We start from the raw sequence: 13,418 nt of genomic DNA, 5'->3' as shown, positions 1-13,418 counted from the left end.
ACCAAGGGATGAGCCACATGCTAATGGAGGGAGATGAACCAGAAACGTGATGACGTTTTGGGACAGGAGAAACTACTTCAGATGGAGCAAATCCTCATCTGGACTGGAGGATGTGCCATATATCATAGACCAGTGGTAGGAAACCCTATTCCTGGAGTGCTGCAGGTACTGCAGGATTTTGTTCCAACTAGGCTCCCCACCTGACCAACTGAGCTAATTGATCAGTTCAGTGAATGCCCAAATTCAACACACCTCTTCCAGGTCTGTTAAAGCAAAAAAAATGAATCCCCTGCGGCATTCCAGGACCAGTGTTGCCTACCCCTGTCATAGACTATTACTTCTGTAAGGGAAAATCATTATTTAGTTGTATTTATAAAGCGCGGTATTAAGGCATGAACACATATAACCTGAAGTTATGATGTAATAACATAAGTGAGACAGATGTTCTTCATCGCACATGACTCTGAAAAGGCTATTATTGATGGCCATGAAATCATTTCACACTAGAACCTGCATTCGCTGCGTTACCTGCAGTGGCCAGTCAGACTACATCGACATTCAAAGTAAAAGTGGGTGAGTTGAGAGCCACTTGTGCAGGTCAAAACCCAGCTGTGCACTGATGCTCAAAACCCTTCAGTCTAAGGCTCGACTGCAGCATGCTATTGAGCTCCAAAGTGGATCTCGCTCCCCTTGTAGACGCTGGTCTCTGCTGGGGAGAAATGGAGGATAACGGGAGCTTTCTCTGGATGTGTACGGCTGTGTCTACCACGGCATCATTCCTCATGAGCTCCTCCACGCACTGGGCTTCTACCACGAACACGCCAGGAGCGACAGAGACCAGTATGTCAAGATCAATTGGGAATATATTCCTCAAGGTGACAAGTTTATTGCCACATCACACAGGACAGACACGCACACACAACAGTGCAAGAAGGAAATCGAAGGTGAATAGTGGTTTTATGGTCAGTGATGCACTAACACCAGTTGGGAAGTCCAGAGTGGTGGACAGAAGGGTCCATGGGTGAGAGGTCCGGTTGTGAGTTGTAGTGGAGGACAGGAGTTTACAGAGACCCCAACCTGCCTTCTTGGGAACAACTAAAGCACAGTCAAAGTGGGGGTTCTGCTGCTCGCTAGTAGAGCCTTTAATTAGCTGATCAAGGTCAGGCCTGGAGAGAGTTCCAGAAAGACCCCTAACAACAGAGGTGGGAATTGTCCTCTATCTCTGGACAGTAAGGTCAGGTTGAGGTTGGGGGTTACCTCAGCTGTAAGAAGTCACAAAGTTTGTCTTTTAAGTCTGAGTCAGGGAGAGGGTTTGAATGGTTAATGTCTGAAGGTTTTGTACACATCAACTTTGTCTCCCTTCCCATTCCTGACTCCTCTGTGAACATAGGACAGAGGCAGGATATGTCTGACATCCAGAGGATCAACAACCTACAGTATATCAGTGCAGTGAGTATGAACTACATGGGGTCTGATAAATTATGTATATCTTTACAATTTACTTCCCAATTTGAATTTCCTGTTGCATACATTTTTGGACATAGAAATTAATGATATGTACCCATTGATTCTTGAAGAATATACTTATAAATGCCTCATGAGCTTCATTCACCTGTCATACCCCATCATAATCCAAAATATAAGCTTATTTTACTCCAATGTTTGTGAACATTGTAAATGTAAACATAGTATATCCTCAAAACATGCTGAAAACTAGAATTTTGATATTTCGGATGGTCAGTCCTTGCATTCTTAGCTCTGTCTATACATTTGAGAGTGCTCACATTTCTCCAGGCCCATCCAAATCAAAATCAAATCAAATGTATTTATATAGCCCTTCTTACATCAGCTGATATATCAAAGTGCTGTACAGAAACCCAGCCTAAAACCCCAAACAGCAAGCAATGCAGGTGTAGAAGCACGGTGGCTAGGAAAAACTCCCTAGAAAGGCCAAAACCTAGGAAGAAACCTAGAGAGGAACCAGGCTATAAGGGGTGGCCAGTCCTCTTCTGGCTGTGCCGGGTGGAGATTATAACAGCACATGGCCAAGATGTTCAAATATTCATAAATGACCAGCATGGTCAAATAATAATAATCATAGTAGTTGTCGAAGGGTGCAACAAGTCAGTAACACAAGAGTAAGTGTCAGTTGGCTTTTTCATAGCCGATCTTTGAGAGTATCTCTACTGCTCCTGCTGTCTCTAGAGAGTTGAAAACAGCAGGTCTGGGACAGGTAGCACGTCCGGTGAACAGGTCAGGGTTCCATAGCTGCAGGCAGAACAGTTGGAACTGGAGCAGCAGCACGGCCAGGTGAACTGGAGACAGCAAGGAGTCATCAAGCCAGGTAGTCCTGAGGCATGGTCCTAGGGCTCAGGTCCTCCGAGAGAGAGAAAGAAAGAAAGAGAGAATTAGAGAGAGCATATTTAAATTCACACAGGACACCGGAAAAGACAAGAGAAATACTCCAGATGTGACAGACTGACCCTAGCCCCCCGACACATAAACTACTGCAGCATAAATACTGGAGGCTGAGACAGGAGGGGTCAGGAGACACTGTGGCCCCATCCGATGAAACCCCCGGACAGGGCCAAACAGGTAGGATATAACCCCACCCACTTTGCCAAAGCACAGCCTCCACACCACCGGAGGGATATCTCCAACCACCAACATACCATCCCGGGACAAGACCGAGTATAGCCCACAAAGATCTCCGCCACGGCACAACCTAAGGGGGGGCGTCAACCCAGACACGAAGACCACGTCAGTGACTCAACCCACTCAAGTGACACACCCCTCCCAGGGACGGCATGGAAGAACACCAGTAAGCCAGTGACTCAGCCCCCGTAATAGGGGTAGAGGCAGAGAATCCCAGTGGAAAGAGGGGAAACCGGCCAGGCAGAGACAGCAAGGGCGGTTCGTTGCTCCAGCCTTTCCGTTCACCTTCACACCCCTGGGCCAGACTACACTTAATCATAGGACCTACTGAAGAGATGTGTCTTCAGGAAAGACTTAAAGGTTGAGACTGAGTCTGCGTCTCTCACATGGGTAGGCAGACTATTCCATAAAAATGGAGCTCTATAGGAGAAAGCCCTGCCTCCAGCTGTTTGCTTAGAAATTCTAGGAACAATTAGGAGGCCCGCGTCTTGTGACCGTAGCGTACGTGTAGGTATGTACGGCAGGACCAAATCGAAAAGATAGGTAGGAGCAAGCCCATGTAATGCTTTGTAGGTTAGCAGTAAAATCTTGAAATCAGCCCTTGCCTTAACAGGAAGCCAGTGTAGGGAGGCTAGCACTGGAGTAATATGATCACATTTTTTGGTTCTAGTCAGGATTCTAGCAGCCGTATTTAGCACTAACTGAAGTTTATTTAGTGCTTTATCCGGGTAGCCGGAAAGTAGAGCATTGCAGTAGTCCAACCTAGAAGTAACAAAGGCATGGATACATTTTTCTGCGTCATTTTTGGACAGAAAGTTTCTGATTTTTGCAATGTTACGTAGATGGAAAAAAGCTGTCCTTGAAACAGTCTTGATATGTTCTTCAAAGAGAGATCAGGGTCCAGAGTAACGCCGAGGTCCTTCACAGTTTTATTTGAGACGACTGTACAACCATCCAGATTAATTGTCAGATTCAACAGAAGATCTCTTTGTTTCTTGGGACCTAGAACAAGCATCTCTGTTTTGTCCAAGCATCTCTGTTTTTTGCCAAAAACAGAGGCGGGAAGGTCCCCTTGGCTATTGTTTCAGCTGCAGATTGTCCCTTTAAGTGTTCATGAGTGCAAATGGTTGCTAAGACATAATATATGTTTTTCTCATTTCACGTATGTAGTTAGTTAACTGAGGAACTGAGAGAAGATGGATGTCTGCAATATCATTCTCAATGACTGTTGTTTTTTGTCTTCCTCAGGAAAATAATAAAAATGCTGGAAAATCTCTCACGCACGCATGCACACACAAAATAGTATTCACATTTTTTTATTTAAAAGTTGTTTATTTTACATGACAGTTTTGTGCAATACATTTGAAGAATAATACTCAAAACAATTTATACAATGGCATATGCTGTACACAGTGCACACATGAATAAAGTCAGTACTGTAATACTTAGGCAAGACCTGATGTGGTTATTGGCAGAGACAGGATTTACTCCTGCCTTGAATTTTCCTATTATAGACCAAAAGCTTTGTTTACTAAAGTTTGGTCTGCAGACATTTGGGGCAAATTCATCATGGTAGAGTCATTGCGTAAGGCCTTTTTTCCCGTAAAGACAAAAGCAATAGGGATTGATCAGAGTTAGAAACCCTTTGTGTTGGTGTACTTCACTGCTGATTCTATCCAGAGGAAACAGGGCTGTGCAGTTCCATGATTGCCCAGTAGGGAGCGCTCAAACAAACATGGGTGAGAGGGGCACGTTAAAACATGATTAAAACCCTACCAAGGCAACCTCAGGTCAGTGCAGTGATGGTGATTAAGTTTTGTTAGGATTATTTGAATAAGTCACTCTACTATTACATCAAGGCCCACTCCATATAAGAATCAGGCATATATGACATACACACACTCAAACTATGTTTCATAAAACATGAACAGTGCCGTGAATAAAACATAATCGATCAGGTTCAGTTCTTCTCACAACACTTCTTTTTCTTCCCTTACATCCACTTTCAACATGCTCTGGAAACAAACCCCCCCCCGGTTAGTCAGATCGTTAAGCTCTCCCAAGTGGAGAGTTTGGCTGCTACCAGTAGACTTCCTGTTCATTTACCTGACATACAAACTCACGCTTGAGCATTTGGTTCATCCATCCTTTGGTGGAGGGGGCGGGGGATTTTCAGGGGGTATGTCTCCATTTGGCTCTTTCTTCTCAGGCTTGGTAGGGCTGATTTTGGGGATCTTCTCTGGGGGTGGTCTTCTGGGCCGTCTCCTTTTGGGCTTCCGTGAGCGTGCAGAGACGGGCTGTGCTGGATCCAATAGGGGATCCAAATGTAATTTCCCACTCACTGCATCTGAGGACTCATCAATGTATGCCAGGTTCTCTCCAAAGTAGTCCAGAGGCTGGGAATACAGGGCTTCTGGGAAGGCGTTCTCCTTATCGACATCCTTCTCTTTACCCTCTACTACCCGCTCCGACTGCGTGGCCTCTGACCCTGTCTCAGACCCTGACCCCGACTCGGAATCGTTGGAGGAGTAAGAGTATGAGGACGACCCAGTCTCTGATTGGCTGTTCAGCTGGCCATTCCCCATCACCCTGTCCCCCTCCCTAGGGGCCCTGGTCCCAGACACATGACCCGCCCCATGGCCCCGGCTGCGAGGACCATGGCGATGCTTTCGCCTGCGTCGTTTGAAGGGGTCGTCTGGCATGCGGAAGTCCACGGACATGTTCTGGATGTTCTGACCCCAGTCAGTGGTACGGGCTCTGAGCTCCTCCATCTGGGAAGAGAGAGAGGAAAGAGATCAAATGAAGTCACAATTTATTTAAAGGGCATTTAATAAAAGTCTCAACAGAAAAAGGAGAGTTGATAAGAGAGGAAGGGAGGATCATAGAAGAAAACAGGTGGCTGTAGGTGACATCAAATGTATAGTGCAGCCCATTTGCTTTAAGGTTGTACTCTCCCATTCCGGCCCCCCACCTCAGCCCTGGTCTTCTTGGACAGGACCCGAAGCCAGTTTGCAATCATGGACAGGATAGAGGCAAAGTAGGCCAGGCCCAGCAGGATCCAGAACCACACCAAGGGCTTGTACCAGTGGTCTTTACCACCATCTCCGCTATCACCTGACAGAGATAAACAACATGATAGGGATAGATAGGGGTTTATAAGTGTAGACAATGGAGAATCAGCAACTTTACACGTCTACAGGTTAGTTTACACGTGAAAGACGTGCTGTTAATCTCACAAGAATGAACATTACAGACAGCGCTGCCTGAAAACTCTAGGGGCAATGAAACCACACAGATGAGCCAATTAATAATTCAACTGTCGTAGGACGATTGTGAATAATTTAATGAATTAAATGTCCAGCTTGTTGACTGACTGTATTTTATCACTCCTGACTGGACTGTTTAGTGCCCTAACACGGACTTGCCTAGTTAAATAAAGGTTAAATAAAAATAAAAACACAGTGGGAACTACATCTGGAGAAGCAGGCATGTATGTGTCTGTGAAATGAAAAGAGTTTTATCAATGAAAGAGAGTTTCAACGATGAAAAGAGAGATTGAACACTGAAAAGAGTTTCAACAATGAAAAGAGAGTTTCAACGATGGAAAGAGAGATTTAACAATGAAAAGAGAGTTTCAACAATGAAAAGAGTTTCAACGATGAAAGAGAGTTTCAACGATGAAAAGAGAGATTTAACAATTAAAAGAGAGTTTCAACAATGAAAAGAGAGTTTCAACAATGAAAAGAGTTTCAACAATGAGTCAAAACTGTTCGCTGCTCTGGCACCCCAATGGTGGAACAAGCTCCCTCACGACGCCAGGACAGCGGAGTCAATCACCACCTTCCGGAGACACCTGAAACCCCACCTCTTTAAGGAATACCTGGGATAGGATCAAGTAATCCTTCTAACCCCCCCCCCCCCTAAAGATTTAGATGCACTATTGTAAAGTGGTTGTCCCACTGGATATCATAAGGTGAATCCACCAATTTGTAAGTCGCTCTGGATAAGAGCGTCTGCTAAATGACTTAAATGTAAATGTAAATGCAATGAAAGAGAGTTTCAACGATGAAAAGAGAGATTTAACAATGAAAAGAGAGTTTCAACAATGAAAAGAGAGTTTCAACGATGAAAAGAGAGATTTAACAATGAAAAGAGAGTTTCAACAATGAAAGAGAGTTTCAACAATGAAAAGAGAGTTTCAACAATGAAAAGAGAGTTTCAACAATGAAAAGAGAGATTCAACAATGAAAAGAGAGTTTCAACAATGAAAAGAGAGATTCAACAATGAAAAGAGAGTTTCAACAATGAAAAGAGAGATTCAACAATGAAAAGAGAGATTCAACAATGAAAAGAGAGTTTCAACAATGAAAGAGAGTTTCAACAATGAAAGAGAGTTTCAACAATGAAAAGAGTTTCAACAATGAAAGAGTTTTAACAATGAAAGAGAGTTTCAACAATGAAAGAGTTTCAACAATGAAAGAGTTTCAACAATGAAAGAGTTTCAACAATGAAAGAGTTTCAACAATGAAAAGAGAGTTTCAACAATGAAAGAGAGTTTCAACAATGAAAGAGAGTTTCAACAATGAAAAGAGTTTCAACAATGAAAGAGTTTTAACAATGAAAGAGTTTCAACAATGAAAGAGTTTCAACAATGAAAAGAGAGTTTCAACAATGAAAAGAGTTTCAACAATGAAAGTTTCAACAATGAAAGTTTCAACAATGAAAGAGTTTCAACAATGAAAAGAAAGTTTCAACAATGAAAGAGTTTCAACAATGAAAGAGTTTCAACAATGAAAGAGTTTCAACAATGAAAAGAGAGTTTCAACAATGAAAGAGAGTTTCAACAATGAAAGAGAGTTTCAACAATGAAAGAGTTTCAACAATGAAAGAGTTTCAACAATGAAAGAGAGTTTCAACAATGAAAGCTTCAACAATGAAAAGAGAGTTTCAACAATGAAAGTTTCAACAACGAAAAGAGAGTTTCAACAATGAAAGAGAGTTTCAACAATGAAAGTTTCAACAATGAAAAGAGAGTTTCAACAATGAAAGAGAGTTTCAACAATGAAAAGACAGTTTTGACCTTTTGAGACAGATTCCCTTACCCAATCCCAAAATCCAGTGGTGAAAGTACCTGCAACATAGTCTCCAAAGCCCACTGTAGTCAGGGTGATGACAACAAAGTAGGAAGCCTCCAGGAGAGTCCATTTCTCCACCTCCTGAAACACCAGCGTTGGCACAGCAACAAAAATGGCTACCCCCAACAGGATGGAGAGGACAGCTGAGATGACACGAACAATAGTAGGACTCACCTTCCATTTCTGAGGGAGAGAGAGGAAAACATGAAAAAGAGGAATGAAAGAAATTAAGAGACTGAAATACTGATAGACTGAAAAAGACAGAGGAAACACGTTCAGCCAAACAGCTACTGTTGAGTGTCTCACCGCTAAGATGAACTCTATTTTGAGGATGGCCTTCCTCAGCCCAGTCCCCAGATGGTCTCCAACTCCAGCCAGCAGGATACCAAACAGAGGGATCCCAACCAGGGCATAGAAGATACAGAACAGCTGCCCCCATTCCGTCTTCGGGGAGATGTTCCCAAAACCTGAGGATGATGGGTTGTAGAGCTTTAGGATTGGGATAGGTAGAGGCAGTGTGTCACAATCGAGTAAACATAGGGGAGATCAGGCTGCTGACCTACCGATGGTGGTGATGATGGTCCCAGAGAAGAAAAAGGCACTAGCCAAGTCCCATTGGCTGGTGAAAGTAGAGGAGTTGCTATTAGGATCCACCCCTGCTCCCACAGCATCTGCCACTTCCTGGGATGGGAGACATAGTCAGGTCAGGAAGTGAGTTAAAGTGAGAGGGAATGACTACCTGAAAGCCTGATATCCCTGTCATATGAATCTGTTTGTTCTCTTAGTGTAGTGTACCTCTATGAGAGCCTGCAGGATGTCTGGGCTGACGCAGGTGTAGTTCTCCAGGAACGATCTACGTGTGTCCTGCAGCTGCGTGTGCTGGTCCTGCTCACGAGGAGCCTCCAGGGCCTGGAACACCACGGCTCCCAGCACTAGGTACAGCAGCACCCCCGCCAGGATACACAGGAGGGTGGAGCAGCGCATGCTCACACCTTCGCTCAGCCCCAGAGAAGAACGCTCCTTCCCCCCGCTGCCAGTGCTGGTGCGCTCTGGAGCCCAGCTGCAGAACAGACAACACAGCGACCTCATGGAAACAGATCCACATTAGCTTAACTGCAAGGTAATTATTAACCGGGAAACGAAACATAATGCAGACTGAATCCCCTACCATATTACTGACCGGAAACCTATAAACATGTTGCTAATGGTTACACTACATGTATAGGCTACTGTATACTGTCTAATAAGCATGAAGGAACCTGACAAACCTAGTGTTGTTCGGGTGGCGTCAGGGATGTAGTATACATTCAAACCAGGAATGGACATGAACTCTACCAGAGATGTGTCTGCGTAAATGATCATTACTATCCACCCCATTCCTCTTCACCACTTGGTTACCTCTCTCTCTACTTGTCTTTCTGCCTCTCCCAGCTGCGCCTGATGATGGAGTCTTTGGACCCGTAGCCGCTGGGGGTGGCAGTTAAACTCAGAGCCTGGTGTCGAACAAAATAAACATTATGTAACTGGACTGACAGGCACTGAAGAGATTCCCAATTCATCCATGACAACATTACAAAGATCATATAAAAGGTTAGATCATCAAACTACAAACACAACAATTGCCTGTTCAGTATAGTTCATTGTATGTTCTCCATTGATGAAAGAGATTCTGTTTGCCAATGAAAACATGGGCTTCCACTGGTACATTGTGCTCTTCGTTGTGAACATAACGTTACCGACGACAGACAATGAGCTGCAACAAGACACCCGTGTAGGTGCTTGCTGTCAACCAAAACCCTGTATGAAAGATGCATCTGCTCCATCTCTAATGGATCACATTGAGGAGAGAAAAGAACATCAAGCCGCTGTAAGGGTGGACGGGGAAGATACACAAATGTACAAAATGCACATTCAATAAACATTAAAAAGACAAATAGAGGTGTGCGTCAGCAGGGTGGGGTAGAGCATGAAGTAGGTGTGTGTGTGTGTGTGGTGTGTGGGGAGCTATGTCTGCCCATTAACACAGGGGAGAAATATTGTTCTCTACCAGGCATGCCACACTATTAGCAGACTGTGTGAAGAAGGAATACCCCATGACTCTTAGGACCCTGACGTGACAGAGCTGATTTAGTGTAATGTCCTTCCCAAGAGCACATTGGTATTTATTGTCATGAATCCTGCCCTGGAGGCGGCTCTGCAGAGTGGTCACTAGCTGGCACAGCCACAAAGTCATCAAATCAGATTTTAAACATAACCCTAGCCTAAATCTAGATCAAAAAGCACATTTTTGTTTTCATTCATTTTTACCATATCCTGATTCCCAAGCCGCCTCTAATGGTGAATGGTTGGGTCAATTAGTCATTGAAATTAGTCATTTAGATTTCTAGTCAGCCCAGGTTAAAGACCCCAGGGGCACACTAATACTGTACAGTTACATGTAGGTGTCATTTAGTTGCAATATTTTTCTTCTGTCTGACTTTCTTTACTGAAATTGTGCAGTAGTAAGCCTTTCCTACAGTACGTATTGTATTTGTGTGTTTGTAATATATTTCATCTGTGCTATCTCTCCTTCTCATTTTAGATGTAACATTGCTTTTGCAGTCAGCAGCTCCTCTGGCCCTGATTCAACCTGAGACCAATAGGCTGTCTGTCACCCACACAGTGAAATGTACACTACCCAGCCAAACAAATTCAGCAGCTGCTCAGGATACACAAACAAATGCACAGACAGACAAGCCTGCATCCTTACGTGCAGCTATTTTGCACATGTACACAGATCAAAATAACTGCCCTTCAACCCTTTGGCCATGTGCATTAGCTGACATCTTCCTTATTAGGGTGACAGTCACATTTTTATACAATTACCAAAGTTGTCGAAAGGCCTTTTCAGTGCCACCAAATAATAATTTGAAACTTTTAACAAGGTTTACTTTTAATTGTTCTTAATTACAATCTCTCCATTTTAACATAACCGTACATGAACATATGTAGTACCTTACTCTCGTGTGAACATGTCATCCTTGAGATACTGAAGTCAAGTGGCTTTAATGCTCAACGTGATACCAAGCCATGGCCCTTTTAAGGTATAGATACTTCACACACAATACAGTCAGAATGCCTGAGAATACATTCTTAAATCACACAGATTGCAGTTAAAATGGGGTAAATGATCTGTTCCAATGAAACAATTGCAACCAAAAGCAATTACAATGCTTAACACATATAAACAGCAAGTCCCCATCGGCCCATAAGATCTATCAAACAATAAAACATTAATTATCTCATCCAATGAATGCAGGATTCTGGGGTCTCTAACAAACGGGGTGAAGCCTGTGGTCATCTCTTACCTCAAATTGAACGATCTTAAAAATCCAGGGTATCAGCAGCTATAGGCAGGGTCTCTTTCACACACTAGACACAAAACACTAGACACCAGACACTAGGATAGTAAGTGTGCATAAGCGTGTGGGATAGGCTGTTGCTGAGAACCAAATAAATGAAAAGATACTCCATCAAACTGACGCTAAGAAAAGAGAGGGAGAGAGGTGAATTAAGAGGGAGAAGTGGAATGAGTGGGAGAAAGGGAGTGAGAGAGATGAAGGGAGGGGTCAATGCAGATACACTGAGCTAGAATGGGATTTTTTTTTTGTTTCCTCTACCCTGATTTGGATTGCTTGGTTTCTCCAAGGCAATAAGCATAGAGTAAAAAAAGATATAGAATATGCTAAGCAGCACCCACTAACCTGATTACCACATTGTGGTCCACATCATGTGAGTGTGGTAGTAAGCATTTCCACTCTTCAGACTTACAATGTGGCACTTATTGCTACTTGTGCAATATACTGTAGTAGTGTAGCTCTGTGACTCCATGTGCATGAGCAGTTATCAGTATCAGTGTCTCGGTCTGACAGTGCCAGGATGAATTCCTCCCGTGGAGTTTATTAGAGGTCTGCTAGCGGTACACTGCCGACTCTGCAATGGGCAGCAAGCTCCCCCTCTGCTACCCTCAGCAGACCCCCTCCAAAGAATCCAGCCACTCCCTGGAACTGCTGCTGCTGTGTTTGATATATGCGGTGTGCGTGTGTTTGTGTGTGTGTGTGTGTGTGGGTTTGTGTGTGTATGGTGTGTGTGCAGCAGCAGGGTTGTGGTTATGCTTCCCAGGGGTATCCCGTTGATGGGACTGAGCTCCCAGAATTCCCCAATCAAATATTTCATTCTTACCCCTCTCCTATCTTTCCTGTATATCTTTCTTCCTCCATACCACTGCTTTCCCCCTCCCTGTCCTGCCCCTCCTCTTTATCTTCCTCTGAAGCCCAATTGGAGGAGTGCCAGTCTATTTCTGCATCCACACCGTTAATGAAACCTTTGAAATACGTTTATGAGGTATGCATTATGTACTACAGTTGGACTATCTACACACGCAGGTGCCAGGTGGCATATTAAGTAGACTAGATTACCTTTTTATAGTTGTCTTATTTTTTTTCCAGTGCTCTATCAAATAGATTTGATTGGTGTAGCACTACCAAACAGAATGCTGAGCAAAAATAATGGGTGAAATTTAATGGCATTTTCCAAACACAAGGAGGGGTGAAGCATCAGGAATGGGACTGACGCAATTTACCAAACCTACGCTTGATCAACATTAAACACCAAATATGTGATTACTATGCATCAATGCTGTTTCATTATTCATGAGAAAATCAGACTGCGGTGACAGCAAAAAACACATCAACAATGACAAGCACTATAATAACCAGTAGCTCTCTTTCTCTCTCTCTTATTGTACGTCTCTCTCTCTCTTTCTCCTTTATTTCTCTCTCTCTTACAGTGAGGGAAAAAAGTATTTGATCCCCTGCTGATTTTGTACGTTTGCCCACTGTCAAAGAAATGATCAGTCTATAATTTTAATGGTAAGTTTATTTGAACAGTGAGAGACAGAATAACAACAAAAAAATCCAGAAAAACTCATGTCAAAAATGTTATAAATTGATTTGTATTTTAATGAGGGAAATAAGTATTTGACCCCCTCTCAATCAGAAAGATTTCTGGCTCCCAGGTGTCTTTTATATAGGTAACGAGCTGAGATTAGGAGCACACTCTTAAAGGGAGTGCTCCTAATCTCAGTTTGTTACCTGTATAAAAGACACCTGTGCACAGAAGCAATCAATCAATCATGTTGAAGAGGGTGGGGCTTAAGCTGCATCCCTGTCTCACCCCACAGCCCTGTGGGAAGAAATGTGTGTGTTTTTTTGCCTATTTTAACCGCACACTTGTTGCTTGTGTACATGGATTTTATAATGTCGTATGTTTTTCCCCCAACACCACTTTCCATCAATTTGTATAGCAGACCCAAATTGAGTCGAAGGCTTTTTTGAAATCAACAGAGCATGAGAAGACTTTGCCTTTGTTTTGGTTTGTTTGTTTGTCAATTAGGGTGTGCAGGGTGAATACGTGGTCTGTCGTACGATAATTTGGTAAAAAGCCAATTTGACATTTGCTCAGTACATTGTTTTCACTGAGGAAATGTACGAGTCTGCTGTTAATGATAATGCAGAGGATTTTCCCAAGGTTGCTGTTGACGCATATCCCACAGTAGTTATTGGGGTCAAATTTGTCTCCACTTTTGTG

The 13,418-nt window shown here is 43.3% G+C and overlaps 1 protein-coding gene across 3 annotated transcripts; it reads right to left on the bottom strand.

The window, feature by feature from the left end:
• Window positions 1–3,955: 3,955 nt before the first annotated feature.
• Window positions 3,956–11,780, bottom strand: LOC106603141 (potassium channel subfamily K member 4). 3 transcript variants are annotated; one of them, XM_014196423.3, is made up of 8 exons: window positions 11,534–11,780; window positions 9,189–9,283; window positions 8,586–8,850; window positions 8,354–8,471; window positions 8,097–8,257; window positions 7,787–7,973; window positions 5,627–5,769; window positions 3,956–5,426 (listed from the first exon to the last, which is right to left on the bottom strand). In XM_014196423.3, exons 3-8 carry the CDS (start codon window positions 8,772–8,774, stop codon window positions 4,794–4,796), a joined length of 1,431 nt encoding a protein of 476 aa, XP_014051898.1. In that variant the 5' UTR covers window positions 8,775–8,850; window positions 9,189–9,283; window positions 11,534–11,780; the 3' UTR covers window positions 3,956–4,793. The 3 variants fall into 3 exon arrangements, with proteins under 3 accessions (XP_014051898.1, XP_014051897.1, XP_014051900.1); XM_014196422.3 differs by lacking the exon at window positions 11,534–11,780 and adding an exon at window positions 11,138–11,487; XM_014196425.3 differs by lacking the exons at window positions 9,189–9,283; window positions 11,534–11,780 and adding an exon at window positions 9,059–9,185.
• Between the last annotated feature and the right edge of the window lie 1,638 nt (window positions 11,781–13,418).

The sequence above is a fragment of the Salmo salar genome, chromosome 04 (genome assembly GCF_965601325.2).
Source record: "Salmo salar chromosome 04, fSalSal1, whole genome shotgun sequence".
Classification (NCBI taxonomy): domain Eukaryota; kingdom Metazoa; phylum Chordata; class Actinopteri; order Salmoniformes; family Salmonidae; genus Salmo; species Salmo salar.
Note: the sequence above shows the minus strand (reverse complement) of the source record. Positions and strands in the feature narration are given on the sequence as shown.